We start from the raw sequence: 17,537 nt of genomic DNA, 5'->3' as shown, positions 1-17,537 counted from the left end.
GGGCTGAGAGGTGTCAGCACAATCTGTTGGGGACCGTTCTCCCACTAAGACACAGCGGAGGGGAGCAGGTAAGCAGGGGCCAACGGCACAGTTACCTCTGCGGCAGCTCTCTCCTCCTCTTCCCCCCTCCTGCCCGGCTCGCCCTAGGAAGAAAGTCACGCAGTCAACAGTGGCGCAGGGGGGACTGGGGGGCTAGGGTGAGCAGAGCAGTGGAGGGCCAAGGCCCTGGTCACCCTGCGCAACCTCACTTGGGAGGTGTCTAAAGTTTACTTCAGGGGCTTAATTCTGCTTCTGGGGCAGGGGAGAGTCAGGTTTGGAACCTCATGAGCTTTTGTTTTGGGCTCTTCCAGGGTTCAAGTCCCCTGCCTCTTAGGACTCTGCTTTCCTGTCTCTAAAATGGGGCTAGCCTCACAATAATATCTACCTGGTACTTACTCTTGTGTGACCTTGAGCAAGGTACTTGACCTCTCTGTGCCTCAGTGTTCTCTTCTCTACAATGGGGTAATAATAGTATCTACCTCATAGGCCTATCAGAAGGATTAAGTGAATTAGCATTGTAATGAGCTTAGATCGAGCCTAGTGCCTGGAACCAGAAGTGCTGTGAAAGTGTTGTCAAACATTACTAGACAGGAGCCCGGGAGGAGGCACGGCTTTGGAGGCAAACACGCCTGGGTTTAAATCCTGCCTCTATGGTTGCCTTCCTGTGTGACCTTGGAAGTTACTTAACCTCTCTGGGCTACCAGTTCTGGCAAATGGGGATAATAAAGCAGTCTTGCTGGGTTGCTGTGAAGCTTAAATACACTATGGATGAAGAGCACCTCCACTGTGGCTAGCACATAGTAGGTGCGCAGCAAAAATCCATCCTTCCTCCCTGGCCCCATTGCCTCTCCTCCTCCCCTCCCCCCCTTCCCCATAAGGCTTTGGGCATGAAGGAGGTTCTCCTCCTAGGTGTAGGAGTTGAGGTTCATAAATTCTTGTTTCTAAGAATGGAAATTAGAAGTCAGCTTTCTAAGCCTCTTAAATTCTGGGAGGTTCAGAGTCAAGAAGGGATGTTCTATCTAGGTCCATAACACGTTAATTAAGGGGTCCCTGGAAGAGACCTTGGAACTCTCATCCAACCCGCTCTAACAGGAGGCTATTTCAGTCCTTGCTCACACTCCCAGTGAGGTGGCTCCTCACCTCCCAAGGTCACTCCTTCTCAATTTGGGCATCTGGGGCTGCACTCAGGTTGCCCCTTTCTGTCCTCTGCCCTATCCTGGCTGAGATGGATAAGGCCATGTTTGGGGAGGTTGTGGGGCTGAACTCGGGTAAGGCTGCCTGGGAGAGTTCCCACCCACCCGGTACCCTGGGCATGCACCAGAGCCCACTGCCCCAGGTGTGGCCTATCTAAATAGCCCCACACTTACAGATGGGCCTGTCATGCCCCGCTCTCCAGCCAGGCCCTGCAAAAAATCAAAGCAGATTAGTCCTTGCCTGCCCTCCTTGGCCAACCCTTCAGCCCTCCCCTCCTCATGCAATGGGCTCTGGATCTGAAAAATAGGACGAGAGGACAATGGCGTGGAGGAAATGGAAAGGCCACACGTGGGGGCCTCCCAGGCTCTAGAGCCACCCTCCTCTGGCTCCTAAGTGAGCCTCAGCTGAGACCTCGGTCTTCTTATCTACAAAATGGAGCAATCAGAAAAGGGGAATAGATGGCAAAGCACACATCCCCACCCTCACCCCCCACGTAAGAGAAAGACCCTCAAAGACTGAATGAGAGCAATGGTGATATCAAGGGTACCACACGTGGACTCCATCAGTGCTCATGCCCAGCTGGAAGGCTCCCAGAGTCCCAGTGTCTGACACAATCAAGGTCCCCGGAGATGTTTGGTTTATGAACAGCATTTATTAAGGGTCTACTCAGGGTTTGACATTTTCTATCTATTATCTCCTTGATCCCTCACAATAAACTTGCCTAGAAGGGATTTTTATCCTCATTTCACAGATGGGGAAACTGAGGCCCAGGGTCAGCAGCTGGAAATTGGCACAGCTAGGCTTCAAACCCCAGTCTGTCTGTCCTGCTGAGAGGAGAAAGTAGGGGCCACCTGGTCTTCCATTGCTGTCCCTTCTCACTCCTATCTGAGCCCTGTCTAGGAGGACCTGCCCCCAAATCCTCAGAGGACTTGATTCCTTGGCAAGGGAAGGAGATGACAGTTAGGTCACCAGACTGGCCCCACCGTCCACAGTGAAGCCACAGTCCAGCCCCTCTGTGATGAGCAGAGGAGGCTGTGGATATTCTGACACTGTCAATATTTGAGCTAACCTTAGCCATGATGGAGGCCCAGACAGGCCCTAGCAGTGGGTCCTGGAAGAGCTTGTCCACTGTGGAATGATGCTGGCATAGAAGAAATGAGCAGCAAAGAACACTGCTGCTAATAAAACCAGAATTTCATGCCTACTTTTCCCTGGGTCCCACCTGCGCCCAGGTGGAGACCGGCCAGGTAGACTGGTTCCTTCCTGAGCAACTCCTGCAGGCAAGAAGCCTGGCTCCTCCTTTCCTAGGAAGCCAATGCTCCCTCACATGCCTGAAATGGGAGAGGCCTTACCTGGGATCCAGGTGCACCTGGGGGTCCTGGGGGACCATGTGGTCCTGGGGGACCTGTTGGCAGAGTCACCGATGGTTAACTGGGGCCAGAGCAGCCCTCCTCCCCTCTGGAGAGGGACATTCCCACCCTCCCACCCCAGCCCCTGCCCTGGGTCTGTCTCCATGGGCAGCAAACAAAGATTTAGTGAATGAATTTGGTGAAGGAATGGGGAGCACACACTCTTGCCCATACTCTTGCCTGGGTTACAACTGCTTCTTGATAACACCCTCCACGCGGACACCCAGAGCAGACAGCCCACCGCCACCCACTCTCTCCATGAGGCCCCTACACCCCAATCTGCTTCTCCTCCCAGGGCCTCTTCCATGGGGCCACTGTGCACCCTGTCCACAGCCAGCCAGTCTCCTGGCAAATCTCTCCTGGTTCTGGCCCTCCTTGGGACTTTGGACCGGACTCCTCCAAGGTCATCCTTCTTGCCTGGGTTACTACAACTGCTTCTTGATCAATCACCCTCCACGCGGACACCCAGGAACCAACCATTCAGTGAGATCCCTCTCAGCCCCTCCATAGTCCCAGATACCTTCCCAGAAAGTCCCTCTATTTCTGTGCCTTTGCCAATGCTGTTCCTTCCTCTTGGAGCTTTTCCATTCCCTCCACATCCCTGCAAATTTTTCCCACTGGTCTTTCCTACTAATCTCAGGCTGAACATCTCCTACTCCAGGAAGCCTCCCCAGCACCTCTCCTCTAAGCAAACTTCTGACATGGACCAGCCACCACCCTGGCTGCGGTCAGTTTCCATGTCTGATTGCCTCATGGGTCAGAGAAAGTCCATGGTCAGGCGAGGCCACCTGTGCCCAGCTCAGGAGGCAGCGTTCATGACTGAACTTCTAGCACTCTTGGAAGAGTGAGGCCTCTGGCCCTGCCTGCACAGGCCTGTGCCTCCCGAGCTGCAGGGAGGTCCCTGATGGGCTGTACCAATGTGCCCCCTGATGCTTGATGACCTGCAGGAAAGTGCATCCCAGATAGGAGCACATCTTGACTCAGTTTAAAAACAACCCTTCTCTCCAGTCAGCAAATCACCAGAGGCCCAAGTGCTCTCAAGCTCATTCCCTCACTTCATCTGGGCCTTTGCTCAATGCCACCTTTGAAATGAGGCGTGCCCTGGCCTGGCCTTCACCCAGCCCTGCTTTCCGTCCATCACCCTCTCAGATCTGTGGACTTACTTATGGTGTTTGAGTCAGGTTTGCCCTCTTCCACTACAGTAAGTACCAGCAGGACAGGAGCCTTTGTTTTATGAGCGTTTGCTTTGTGAGAGGGACCTAGGACACTGCCCGGCAGATAGGATTTGCTCAGTGAGTATTTGTAAAAGAGTAAATGACAGGGAGTGAGTGCTCTGGGCCTGGGGACATCCACATAGCCGGGCAGGCAGGGCTTTGGTGGCCTTGGCCCCATACTCCCCTCTCCTCCAGTGAGGACCCATGGAGGGTGGGGGTCAAGCCAGATCCAGGGTCACTGAGCCCCAAAGCCTCATTGAGCCCCAGGGTCATCCCTTCCCCCAGGGCTACTGGTTTGTGCCTAAAGGCCAGGGGCCTCGCGCCTCTCATATGCCCCACCCGAGCTGCTCCTGTGCTGACTTCATGTGCCCCAGGCCTTGGCCTCCGCGCATCCCGGTGCATCTACTACCCTGGTCCACATGAGGGCAGCTCTGAACTGCTTTATGTGGGCACCAGGAACTTGGGGCTCCTGTGTCCAGTCCCACAGATGAGCTGCCAAACACCAGTTTGGGGCAGCCCCAATCCTCAGCACCCTGCCAAGGCCACTGGCCCCCAAAAGGCCCCCTCAAGGCGCCTTGGCCAAGGCTAAGCCCAGGAGGGGGTACCCAGTCTGGGCCATCCTGTGCTGCTGCCCTCTGCACTTACCTGGAGGGCCAGGGGGACCCCGGGGTCCTGGGACACCGGCCAGTACCGTGTCCACGGCCGCAGAAGCCAGCTGTGAGTCTCCATCTGCAGAAAGAGCAGATGGCCTGTGACCCGGCAGGGTGGAGCCGGCAGAGCTGGGAGGCTGGGCCCGAGGTCCCCCAGAGTGGGGATGGGCACCCCGGACCCCACTGGGCCTCAAAGCAGCCCTGGCAAACAGATGCTATTGCTCCCACTGCTCAGAAGAGCACACTGAGGTCAGATCAAAGGGCAGCGAAAGCCCAGTGGGCTTCATATAAAGGAAACTCCTTCCTGAACATTCCAGACCCTTAGACTCACCTCCCCAAAGCCCCAGGCTGGCACTGTCTTTCAGGGTCTACCCCACATGCCTGTCCCGATGCACCCCACTGGTTCACTCATTTGGGGCCTTCTCTAGGAAGCCCTCCCTGCTCACCACTCTGAGCTGCCTCCATCCGGGCTCTGGGGCAAGGTGGGGTCTGTCTAATGACCTGTCTCCTCGGCTCCTCTAAGGTGAGCCCCGTGTGACTTCACCCTGCCCATCTTCAGAGCAGCTGGGCCCAGGAAATGTCTGGAATGAATGTGGCTACCTCTGCCCCTCCTTCCACACAGGGAAGCCTGGACTGTCCTACCATAGGCCTCACAGCAGGCGGGCCCCTGAGGGTACTCAGTCCTCACCAGTTGTTCCCACTGGGGCACCCCTATCTCCCCAAATGTTCACACCCCAAAGGCTGCCCTCCCTCAGGGACCTCAGGGCTGGGGGAAGGAGGGTCCTCTCTGAGGAGGGCTCTGGGCACCGGAGGTGGTAGGGGGGCAAGGTCAGACACAGGGCATCATGGCCAGGCCAGCAGCCCTCGGATGGCTCCTCATGGCCCTGGGGTGTGGGCTGCTGAGCCCTGAGACTCTCAAGTGAATCACAAGTGCCATCCGTTCCCTCCCTGCCCAGGGGCATCTCTGAGCCCATATGCAGGTGAGAAAGCAGAGTGTTCAGTGAGTTAACATTCGCTCCACATCCCTGTAGAGAGCCAGGCCCCTTCCCAGGCCCTGCCCTGCTGGCCCGGCCCCTGCACTCACTGAGGACAGCCCAGGACCCCCAATTCACTTGAGGATGAGCCCTCCCTCTTGGTTCAGGCGATGGCTGGGGGCTGGCTGTGTTTTACAAGCCCAGAGCAACTCCATCAAGAAATATTATCATCCCTACTTTACAGATGGTAAAACTGAGGCTCAGAGAGGAATAGTGCAATTCAGGTCCAGGTCTTAATACTCAGGTGAGGGCTGTGCTGCCTGAAGGGACAGAGCACCAGCAGGACAGGGGTTGGGGTTTCTCTAACAGCTGACAAAAGGACCCTTCCACCACAGTGCCCAGGATGTGCCCACTCATCCCCTCTCCTCAACGTTTTATGTCGATGATGTCACTTTGCTTCTTATAAAACCCTTCCAGGCTGCCCAGGACACTTAACAAAAATGATGTTCCTCAGGGACCTCAGCTCCCTCAGCCGGGCTTCCCCAAGGCAGGAATGTTTCTGGAAGCTCAGAGGTGCCCTCTCGCACCAACTTATGGCCCCTGAGGGCAGGAGTCTGCTTTTCTCACTGCTGTATCCCAGTGACTACACACAACAGGTGCTCAATCAACACTTGTCGGATGCCCTGCAGTGAGGGGACTTGTGATGAGGAGATGGGGTCACAGAGGACCTCAGTGGTGCTGCCATCACCAAGGAGGGAAACTGAAGCCAAAGAGCAGAGTGACCTTTGGAGGGGTCAGGACCCCAGGGGTAGGAGCTGAGCACCAAGGCAGGGACAAGTCATGCTGGGGTGGGGGTCAGTATCGGTCCCTCAGGGATCCCCGCCTGTCCAAGCCCACTCCCAAGCCAAAACCCCACTCTCTGATAGGTCCCTTTACCGGTCCTCTGGGGAGGGCTCATCCTCCAGCAGACAGTGTGGCTCAGGCCTGCCCCCCCCCCCCCAGGCCAGCACTCACTGTCCTTGTCGGTAGGTGGCTGCAGAGAGTAGAGAACGCCTTGGGGGCCATTTTGAGGGAGACCCGGGCTGCCTGCTGGGCCGGGGGGACCAGGGGGTCCAGGGCGCCCCATCTCTCCAGGAAGCCCGCGGGGCCCTGGTGGCCCCAAGAGGCCTGCAATGGGGAGAAGAGGAGTCATGTGAGGGCTGAGCCTGGCAGCCAACATTACTGACAGGAAATAGGCCCTAAGGGGACAGGGTTGGCAAGGGTCAGTGACAGTCTCTAGACCAGTCTCCCTAGAGGGCTGTCTTAGAATGTAAGTAAAATGGCTTCCCCCTTCCCTGCCCTGTGCAGAGGCACCCGTGGGTCAGCTGGTGGCAGGGGGAGGAGGCAGGGACGGCTCTGGCCTGATGCCCTCTGCACCCCCCCCCCCAGGGACCTTAGCTCTGGGGCAGGAGCGCCAGGAGTGGCAGCCAGCCTGATGTGGGGTTACTCCCTGGCAGGACCCAAGAGGAGTCAGGGGCTCTCCTGAGGTGTTTAAATGATTAAGAACAACCCCAAGCCCCTGGCAGCCCCACCTCCACGTTGGCACCCACAGCCCCCAGAGCCTTCTCTTCTTCCTGCAGCCCAGGGTGAGAACAGGCCCTAAAGTGCCCTGGATGGGTAGCATAGGGTGCTGGTGGGTGTATGAAATGATTTCCCTGCTTAGACTGGGGAGAAACCCCAGTCCCCATTCCCAGGGACAAAGGACAAAGTCACTGTCCTTACCAGGAGGCCCTGCTGGGCCTTTCTCTCCTGCCTGGCCCCGGTCACCTTTGGAGCCTGGGGGGCCTGCAGGCCCTGGTGGTCCTGTCTGCCCCGGGGGCCCTGGGAAGAGAATGAGATGAAGCCTGAGAATACTGTGGGCTGAGCTGGTGGCTCCAGGCCCGGCCACCTAAGCTGTCTGGACGGACCTACACCCAGGAGCCCCGTCCACCTGAGGCTGCCCAGAATTGGCAAAGGGACCAGTCAGCTCGAGTTAGTCATTATAGTTGACATACCATTTTTGCACCGATTAACCTCTATGATTTCAAGAGCTGTTGTTTCCATTTAACAGGTGGGGAAACTGAGGCTCCAAAAGGTGTGGTCCCCTTGCTCAAGATCCCAGAGCCAGAGTGTGGATAAGTCCGGTTCCCTCTCTCCATGTCCTTATGTCTCCTGCTCAGAGTTGGAAAATGGGCTTGTGGCAGAGAGCTCCCTCTAAGGCCTCTTCCCAAGACTCCAGGAAGCCCCAAAGGACATGCCTGCCCACCTCTGGAGCCTCCAGACCCCACGGGTGAGTGAGAGGAGATAAAGACGTAAGAGGCCCACCATGTGGCAGGGGGACAGCTCCTTCTCCCTCTGGAATGCCTGGAGCAGGTGCTCAGAAATGCTTGCTGGACTGATGGAGGGACCTGAGCTGGCTCTTAAGGCCCTTCCATCTCTGCCTGCATGTGATTGTGGCCTAGGAGGAAGGGCTTGACCGGCTGCTGGTTTGGAGAGGCTCTACCTGTGCTCTGGGATTCCAGGAGGAATCTGGGTGTCACCATTTGTAGGGTTTGTTCGCCACCTGGTGGCCATTCCCTGGGAATGAGCAAGGTCTGGCCCAGAGCCCCTCCCAGCCTTCCCCTCCACCTGCAAGGAGTTAAGGCCTGGGTCCTCCCCAGGATGAGAGGGCTCCTTCTTTCTCAGTCTCAGAAGAAAGATTTGAAGAACATGGATGCGGTGCAGCCCTTTGGGGTGAGACCTTGGGGACAGTGGCTAGAGAAGTGGGCCAGGGGACCCAGAGTGAGAGGCTCCCCCACACCCATTGCAGGCCTGAGCTCGTCCCTCCTCCCACAGCCTCAGCCCCTCATAGGAGTGCAGAATATCTGCTCCTCCCCCAGCCCCAGGACTGGCCACTGGAGGCAAACTGTCCCACTGCTGGGGGTCTCCCTCCTGGACTTGCTCCAGCTCCCAGGCAGAGGAAGCAAGGGAGGGGCTCGGGGCGTGTGCTCAGAGCAGAGTCTGGGGATTGCAAAGAAGCTGGGGGCTCAACTGAGAAAGAGGAAGAGAGGAGAGGGAGGGAGATCATGGCCTCCAAAGGGTTCCAGTGGGACCAAGAATCATGGGGACAAAGAGCCCCTGGCTCACTCACTGGGTAACCCCAGGGGCCACTTCTCTGAGTCTGTTTTCTCCTCTGTAACCCCAAGCTTTATGAGCTTACCAGAATAACGAGGAAGGATGTTCACACTAGGGTGATGTGAAATATTTAATAACTGGTACAGCGTGGACACTGACCAGTCAGAAGGGACACCAACCTTAAACCCCTGAGTTCAGCCATACTGACAGGTGTCAGCTAAATGTCCACTCAGGTAAAGGCCCAGCACAGTGGCCAGTACAAGGCAGGCATTCAACAATTCGAGCTACTATTACTACAATTATTACTACTATCTGTAAGCTCAGAGAACAGAGTCCTGACCAATGGACGGAGGCTGCAGAAAGAAATTTTTATCCCTGATTTTACCATGTGGAGGGAAGGGAGAAAATAACAGGACAGCAGATGTCCTCTAGCGAGGAACCCACAGAAGGTGGTAGGAGGCAGTAAGCTCCCCGTCCCCGGGGATATGCAGATAGGGGCTGCTGTACAGTGAGCCAGCCAGGGAGTGGGATGGGCTGAGGGCCTAAACGAAGACGCTAAGGGGCGTCAGGGCAGCAAATGAGGACAGTAGTTGGGTTGTATACAATAAGGAATGGGGGGGGGGGGCTGTGACAAACTGCAGAGCTTGGACAAGATCTGAGAGGCAGACATGACTTAGCTGCAGCCAGTTGTTTCCATGAGGGACTGTTAGCCCCAATGGCCAAATCCTCCATTTTTCTAAGAGAAGCCAGAAATCTTCATTTTTATGTGAATCCCCCATAAATGGTAGCTCAAATTTTTAAAATGCCATGCAGGCTTTTTTGACCCAGGGCCTAGTGTGTGACCTACTTGTGGACTCCCTGGGAGGCCATGCCTGGGACCTCTCTGGCTGGTCCGAGCCCTCTCTTGTGGGCTGCACTCACCAGCTGGGCCTGTGGGCCTTCTTCGGGGCCCTGGGTGGGCAAGAGGGATAGCGTCAGGGAGGAAGTCCTCATTCCAAGGTGGTGGGGTGCTCTGGGGGGCCGGCAGGTCATTGTCCGGGCTTGAGGGCCGCTCTGCTGCTTCCAGCAGGAGAACCTGGGCCAGAGAAGGGCAGAGGGTCAGGCCCGGGCCAAGACAGGGACACGTGTGGACAAGGAGAGTGCCCCATGAGACCTGCAGTTGCCCCTGCTAGGTTGGGGGTTGACCCTCCTCAGTGGGACCAGCATTCCACTTGCTAGAATGCTCTCATCCCTGCCCTCCTCTCATTTCAGGAAAGCCCTCCTGGACCCTCAGGCTCAAACAAGTCCCCATTGGACACTTTCAGAGTCCCTGTACATTTTTTCTAGAGTGGCCATTACTGGGATTGGAGGTCTGTGGTTGTTTGAGTAATGACCATGGTCACCTCCACCTCACTGGCTCCTCCAAAGGTGGGGACTGGGCATGCTTGTCCCCCACACTGCTTGGCTCAGGGCATAAACAACATGGTCAGGGAATGTTTGTGGATGGATGGACAGATGGCAGGTGGGAAGGAGGGAGGTAAATCAGGAGAGGAAAAAGAAAAGGAAAGAGACTGAGGGAGAGAGGAAGGAATGAAGGAAGGAAAAGGAAGGGAGGGAGAGAGGGAGAGAGGGGCCTAGTGTGGTACATGAATTTTAGTAGGAGCTCTGGGAAAACAAAAGGAGGCTGTGATCACTCAGGGGCAGCCTGGAAAGCAGCCTGTCTTCTCCCCTTGAGGGAGTCAGTGGCCAAAGACTACAAAGTCCCAGGGCCTGGGCAAGGAAACTCTCCCTAATTCCCTTGAGCTGGGAGCCAGGTCTCTTGGTCCCAGCAAAACCCCGCTGCCTCTGAAGAGGCCAGCAGGGGGCGCTGTGTGCCCAGGATCAGCGCAGGGCAGACCAGCAGGTACCAGAACCTAGGTAGGCCCACCCAGGTAGTGTGGCAGGAGAGGGCACTGGGGTCCCTCAGCTGTATTAAATGGAGTCTGGCTTCCTGCTCATACCCAGTGGTGTGTCCCTGGTCCCATTGTCCCATCTGACCAATGGGGAGGAAGAAGTCTGGTGTTTCAGATTCACTATAGCTCTTGGGATCCAGAGCCCTGAATCCTGCTAGAGTACTAACCCCTTACTTTCCCCATGATTAAGGGGGTCTGGGGATGGGGCAGAGGGTGGTAAGGGTGGGCCTGTCTGGGGGGCCCGCTGTCATCATGATCACTGATTCCACAGGCACTGTCACCCAAAAGCATCCGTACCCCAGCTCCCAGGCATAAACCCCCACCCTGTCCCATCCTGCACTCACTCCCTAGGACTCCACCTCCCCACTTCCAGGAGGGTCAGGACCTGTGCATTTGGCCTTTCCCAGGCCCCACCCCAGTGCCCCTCTGCCTGCAGTCACATGTCTCCCCTGGCCTGTGGCCCCAGGCTCCACAGCAGCCTCTTGCCTTCCCTACCTCCATTTGCCCCCTTCACCTCCGGGAGCTCCCCCCACCACACACACAGCAGTGAGATGAAGACCTCATGCCAAATGAACCCTATCCAGTACCCGTCCAAACCACCAGTGTTCCCATACAGGTGCCCATCTGCCTCTCCTGGGCCTCACCTTTGGCTCCTCCACTCTGCTCCTTTCTAGCCACCCTAAATGACCCCTAGGCCCCCTCCTGACCCAAGAGGCCCTACCTCCAGCCCCTTGCTCCTTCATGGTCCTCTGCCAGCCCTGCCCTTCCCTCCTGAGAAAGATCCTGAGACTCCAGTGAGCCACCTCCTCCTCCCTACAGTCTGTCTCACCCTCTGGGCAGAGGGGGGCCCTCCGTTCCGCCCCTGTACACTCACTTTGTGCCAACGGCTGGCTAGAGCGAGTGGGAGCACAGGTTAAGTGCCACCTGCAGCTAGTTTGAATTCTGGCTTTCCTATGTGGCCGCTGTGTAACCTTGTGCAAGCATCATGACCTCTGTAAGCCTCAGTTTTTCCATCAGCAAAATGGGGATGATAACAAGCTACCTTCACAGAGCTCAGGCCTGGCCTGGGCTGACGTTTCCCAGGTATGTGGCAAAGGGTCCTTCTAGGCACCCGCAACCCCACCAGTTCTGCAGTGTTCCTGGGCCTGGGTGACAGTCTCTGAGGATCCTTGGGAACCAAGTGTCTCATCTGTGTTGGGTAGCTGGGCTCCTGCCCTGTGAGGCTCCAGTGACTTCTTTGAGCCCCTTCCCTATCTGATCCTCACAAGACACCATGAGACAGGAAGGGTCACTGTGGCCACATCACAGGCAAGGTGGAAATAGAAGTTCAGAGACCACAAGTGTCTTGCCCAAGGTCACTCAGGAAGCAGACAGTAGGGCCAGGGCCCCATGTGATGCCTCGTTCGCCTCTTCACATCTGGGCCCACAGCCTCAGCTTTAGCAGAGCTTCAGGAAGGCCAGGAAAAGGGGACCAGCTGGCTCAGGTCACACAGCAGCTTCGAGGTGGAACCTTGTCTCCTGATCCCGGAAACCCCATGAGGAGAAGAGGGTAAGATTCCTTCCTCAATTGCAGAGTTTTCACTGGAAGCTGGCTAGACAGTCACAGTCAGGGGCTCTGGGGCAGTGGAGGGGCTGGGGAGTGAGGAAAGCTGGCTGTCAGTAGCAGGAGATAGGGGGGCCCAGGACAGTGGATGTGAGGATGGGGGTGAGGAGAACTGGCAGGACCTGGTGCCCTGGTCTTGGGTTAGGGGTGGATGAAGGTGGGAGTGGCTCTCCCAATTTTGGCCTGGCTCTGGGGACAGTGGGATTGCCACCAGTCAAACAAGGGCATGGGAGAGGGTAAGATTGGAGGTGAAGATGACCTCTGTGGGGGTGGGTTCAGTGTCTGGGAGAGACCTCCATATGGACATATTTAACAGGGAGTAGGCAGGAGCAGTAGGGGGTAGGGGCAGCTTGGAGGTATTAAAGGAGGGGTGCCTGACTTGGGCTCCTGGGGGCAAACCCTGTGTTCTTCCATGGCCAGGCTCTGGACACCCCTGAGGGGACCTGCCTCATGCAGCTTTGTCCCCACACAAAAGGCCTGGCCCACTTCTGCCTGGGGTACCTTCCCCCCACACACAAGGCCCACAGAGCCCACAGACCCAGGCAGAGGAGCACTGACCACGGCCAAGTTAGCATCAGCCCTGGCCAGAGTCCAAGCCCTCCTGGCCTGGCTGTGGCCAACCTTCTGGAGAAACTGATCCCACCCCTGCCGGGCATGAGATCACCAAGGCAGGCGGCAGTGGGTGTGGGGACTCGGCCCAAGAAAACCAGACCATGGACTTCCAGGGCAGTGGCCCTAATGACATCATTGTGGTCTGGCTGATTGGCACCAGACACCAGCAGAACTCCAAGGCTTCTATGACCCTCACGCAGGGAATTCCCTTTGGGCTCCCTCCCACTCCTTGTGGTCCATGATGTCAGAGTGTAAACTGAGGGGGAGGAGAGGAAGGAAGGAAAAAAGCTTTTTCCTGCTGGCCTTCTGCCCCTACAGGCAGTGAAGATGGAGCTGACTCTGATAGCTGTCTGGACCCCACCACCCCTTCTTCCCTTGCTCCAGAACCCCCTATTGGGCCCCAGAGAAAGAATCATGATTGGCCAGGTAATCATTTTCCCAGCTCCCTTGCAACTAGGAGGTGAGCAGATAGCCCAGTGCTGGCCAATGAGAAATGAGTTTGTTGGAGTTACTTTCTGCTTTTGAACATAGTGTTAGGATGTGATGCCTTGAGCTGCAGTAGCCACTTTGTAACCATGAGGCATGGACCATGAGAAGGAAAGATAATTCACTAAAGAGATAAAGCGGGAAACTGTCAAGAGCCTGGGTTCTTGAGCCACAAAACCAATCCCAGGACTCCTACTTCTGGACATTTTGTTGAACAAACAATAAATGTCCTCAAGGAATATGCTGCCATTAGGTTGCTGTTACTTGTACCTGAATGCATCCCTCCTGACACACTAAAACAGGTTTCTTGTCTGAGGGAGCAGAAATCTCAGCTTTCAGGCTCTTAGGTTGCTGCTCTCTTATGTCAGCTGCTTGATTTGAATCCCGTCAGGGGTCTCGCCGCTTGGCTCTGCTGTCTGCCATCAGCCACCAGACCCCAGCCTCTGGCCTGGCTCACCCCAGCTCCATGTTCTCTGACCCCTGCAGGCTCATCTGACCTTGGTACAGCCCTTGGAGCTGCAGGGCTGTCCAAAAAACTTGCCTAAATTGTGTCCCTCTCCTTCTCCAGACCACTACCTCTCAAGGCTCTCTGACCCAGACCAACAAAATTCCTAGTGGCCTTATTTCTCTAGGAGATGCTTAGGCATGGAACAGGCAGGTGGGCAGCTAGAAGGCACGGGAGCTGAGACAGGAGCTTTCCAGCCCTTACCTGGGAATCCAGAAGAAAGTGGGCTGCTGAGCCGGGCTCCCTACAAGCAAGTTGGTGCAGCCACCTCTTTGCATAACCCAGACCCAAGCTACCTCCCCTCACTCCCCACTGAGCTTCCCCCTGCCTCAGAATGTCCCAGTGAGAAGCAGGGGAGTGACTCCTTCAACTTCTATTTTACCGGGCAGCAGAATGAGGCCCAGAGTTGAGAAGGGACGTGCCAAGGCAAGGCTACTGCTAGGACAGGAGCCCTAGCCCTGGTTCCTCCTACACATCCAGCTGTCTCCTCCATCCCCCAAAGTCTGCAGACGGGTCAGGATGCTCAGGGCCAGAGAGCAAGCCTGGCCACCAGCCTGCTGCCCGAGGCCATGCTGCTGGGGCCGAGATGGAGGGAGGTTCAGGACTGGGGGGACGTGGGAAGGAATTGCTCATGGCAGGAGGGCATGGGTGAGGGCCAGGTGGGTGGGGACAGCTGGCACTGTACCAGTCTTCCCCCTGAGCTGTGACTTTTAACACCCCGAGGTGCTGGGCTGGAGCCAGGGCAGGCTGTGGGCCGATGCTCTGCCAAACCACGCGGAGGCTTCAGGTGCCTGGAAAAAGTCCGTCAGGCAGCTGGCCCAGGGACCCTGCCTTTTCTAAAATCTTGGGTGCCAGAAGTTTACCCCAGCATCTTCCCCAGGACCCGACCCCTTCAGGGCTGCCCTATCCCCGGCTTGACCCACGTAGCAACATCTGCTCCCTGAAGCCTTCCATCTCCAGCCCCCCAAAGCCACTGACCCCCAGGAAAGCACAGGGTCCCCACCCAGGCCTGTGACCAGGAGCCTGGGCTGCTGGAGGAAACTCCCTCCCCCAGAAGGGGTCGAGGACAGAGAGGCCATTCATGCCCTGGGCTTTAATGTCCTGTGCTCCACACGAATGTCTCCCGGGCACCTGTGTCTTCATCTGTACAGCGGGAACAGAGAAGTGGAGATGATAACATGGACCCTCACGCCTATCCAGCACCCATTTCCAAAGCCGGGTCCCACCAGCGAATCACCTGAGGCTCTAGCACCCTGGGAAGCTGGTATTTTCATCCATCCACAGATGAGGAGGTGGGAGCTGACTAAAGTCACCCAGCTGGTGGGTGGTGGTCCCACGTATGTCTCACTCCCCTTGACAGTCACCTGCAGCTCCCACCCGACTGGGCAGGTGCACTCACGGTCAAGCTTTCAAGGCAGGGGCAGGGCCAAAGGCAATGTAGGCTTGGCAAGGGCTGTGTATGTGTAGGTGTGTCTATGTGTCTATGTGTGCCGTATCTGTGCGTGTCCCTGTGTGTATATATGGTATGTGTATGTTGTGTCTCTGTGTGTCTGTGTGTTCATGTGTATCTTTATGTGTCTCTCTGTGTGTATGTATGTGTGTTCATGTGTGTGTATCTGTATTTATGTCCATGTGTACCTGGTCTCTATGTGTTATCCATTTGTGTGTGTGTGTGTGTGTGTGTGTGTGTGTGTGTGTGTGTGTCTGCAGGGGGGACCTGCCAGTCAGACTCTCCTGGGCTTGAGGCCTGACCTCCGGACCTGCTCTCAGGGATCTTGCGTTGGGGGTCCCTCAGCCCACCTCAGTGCTCTCCTCACTCTGGCCTCCCCGGTAGCTGGCTGTTACCACGCCACCTTCTGTGGTTAAGACAGTCTCCCCTGGGCCAAACCACCTGCCCCAGCTGGGAGCTCTGCCTCAGGCTCAGGTAAATCCAGCCTCCCGGTGCTGACTCTGCCATGGGGCCAGGCAACCCTTCCCCTTGCAGTTTTGCGGCCCCAAGGGGTCTATCTTCCTCAAGCCCAGCGCCTCTCAGACCTCTGGAGTACTAAGGAGAAGAGAGCATAGCCCATGTCCCTCACTGCTTTGCCTGCTCCCTACCTATTCCTGCCAAGGGCTTTCTCTGGCCATGAGTGAGCTTGGGGGCAGGCAAAAGTTGCAGGGAACACCACCCAGCAGATGCCTCGCCCAAAGAGGGATGGGAGCACCCTGGGACCTCGAGGTCCCCTCGGCAGCAAACTCTGCACTGTCTCCCCAGGGGCCCTCACTGCCCCGCAACACACCTGCACCTTACACATTTAACCCTTCCCTGGCTTACTTCCTCTCTCTTCCCCCAATGCCACCTGGGGCCATTCCCAAATAAATACTTACCTTTATCAAGTCCTTCTGCCTCTGGGGTGAGCTGCTCCTCCCCCTGATGTAGACAGGCCCAGGAATGGCTAGTGCTGGGAGGCTCTTCCTCCATCAGCTAGCTCCTCTGTGCCTATTCCCATGCCAGACAGCAGGAGGAGGGGCCAGAGATAGGGACAGCAGCCCTGGGGGGGGGGGCACTCCTTCCTCTTTCCTTTGAGGGGTTGACTTCTGGGCATCCAGTCTCCCAGCCCCCGAGGCCTATACCCAGACCAGCCTGCAGCCCAGCCCGGCCCAGCCCTTCAGATTTCTTGCTCTCTCTTCTACTTTCCTCCACCCCAGAAGGAGCCACATAGACCCCAGCAGCACCAAACCCTGGGACCAGGCTGCTCAGGCCTGCTGGGCTCCCTGAGGTTAGGGTTTCCCCAGCCATACCCCGCAGATGCCTGATGCACCCTCCCCACAGCCAGCTCTCCTGACTCAGTTTCCCCAGTCTCTCTGACCTTGGCTTCCAGCGTAATCAGTCGCTCACTCATGTCGCTGAGCCGAGTACAGTTCATGCATTCTGAAAGAAAAAAGAAGCCCAGGTGAGAGTGGAGTGTAGATCCTGGGGAGAGAGCAGCCCAGCCACCAGGACAACCTCTGGATAAGCAGGCAGGGAAATCTTTGATTGATATGCCTAGAAAACTCCTACCCATCTATCAGGGCCTCATCCTAAGCATCCCTTCCTCCATGCAGCCTGCCTGACCTCTGAGCCTCCTTTCTGAGTATCCACAGCACATAGTAGGGGCTCTGTTAATTCAGTGAAGTGTCTGAGCCAGTGCTGGGCCAGCACCTGGATGTCTTGTCAGCCTGGAAGCTTCATGAGGTCAGGGGTCTTGGTTTATTTTGTTTTCCCACGAATCTCAGACCTCACACAAAGTAAGGACTCAAAAATATCTGGTAGTTGATGAATGGACAGTAAATGAAATGTGCTCCCTGACTTTGAGAACTATAGTCTCAAAGACACAGCTGGTAAGGCCTATGCCAAAGTTGAAAGAACAGAACATGCAAGACAGCATCATGGGGAATGCCTCTGCCAGTCTGGGTGTGTGCGGGGTGGGGGTTAGGGAGGGCATCCTGGAGTCAGTGGCATCAAAAGTGAGGCCTGAGGGATATACAGTGATTGGCCAGGTGAGGAAGAGGGGAAAGGCCAGGTTCAGCAGCGGGAAGAACAAGTGCTGAGGCCTGGAGGGGAGCAGGATGGGGGTCTGCCAGCAGCCTGGCCAAATCACAGCGCCTCTGGGGGCTACCGATGCTGGTGTGGGGGCCTTAACACAGAGGGCCTGGCAGAAGGACTCCTGAGGCCACCGGGCAACTGCTGGGAGGAGGTCAAAGTCAAGGGCAGTTTGCATTTTTAAAAGTTCACTCTGGCAGCAAAGTGCACAGTGATAGGAGTGGCA

The 17,537-nt window shown here is 56.6% G+C and overlaps 1 protein-coding gene across 5 annotated transcripts in view; it reads right to left on the bottom strand.

Annotated features, from left to right (window-relative positions):
- COL26A1 (collagen type XXVI alpha 1 chain) overlaps positions 1 to 17,537 on the bottom strand; it is a 158,595-nt gene that overhangs the window by 4,057 nt on the left and 137,001 nt on the right. For 3 of the 5 annotated variants that reach the window (XM_087815580.1, XM_087815578.1, XM_087815582.1), the window contains 8 exons: positions 16,599 to 16,660; positions 9,534 to 9,687; positions 7,242 to 7,340; positions 6,495 to 6,647; positions 4,502 to 4,585; positions 2,586 to 2,638; positions 1,407 to 1,442; positions 96 to 143 (listed from right to left, as the gene is read on the bottom strand). In XM_087815580.1, the coding sequence (XP_087671706.1) occupies positions 96 to 143; positions 1,407 to 1,442; positions 2,586 to 2,638; positions 4,502 to 4,585; positions 6,495 to 6,647; positions 7,242 to 7,340; positions 9,534 to 9,687; positions 16,599 to 16,660 (689 nt within the window). The remainder of the gene's footprint in view (positions 1 to 95; positions 144 to 1,406; positions 1,443 to 2,585; positions 2,639 to 4,501; positions 4,586 to 6,494; positions 6,648 to 7,241; positions 7,341 to 9,533; positions 9,688 to 16,598; positions 16,661 to 17,537) is intronic. The other 2 variants (XM_087815579.1, XM_087815581.1) reach the window with 2 other exon arrangements.

The sequence above is a fragment of the Miniopterus natalensis genome, chromosome 3 (genome assembly GCF_054644295.1).
Source record: "Miniopterus natalensis isolate mMinNat1 chromosome 3, mMinNat1.hap1, whole genome shotgun sequence".
Taxonomy (NCBI): Eukaryota; Metazoa; Chordata; class Mammalia; order Chiroptera; family Miniopteridae; genus Miniopterus; species Miniopterus natalensis.
This window is presented reverse-complemented; position numbering and strand designations above follow the sequence as displayed.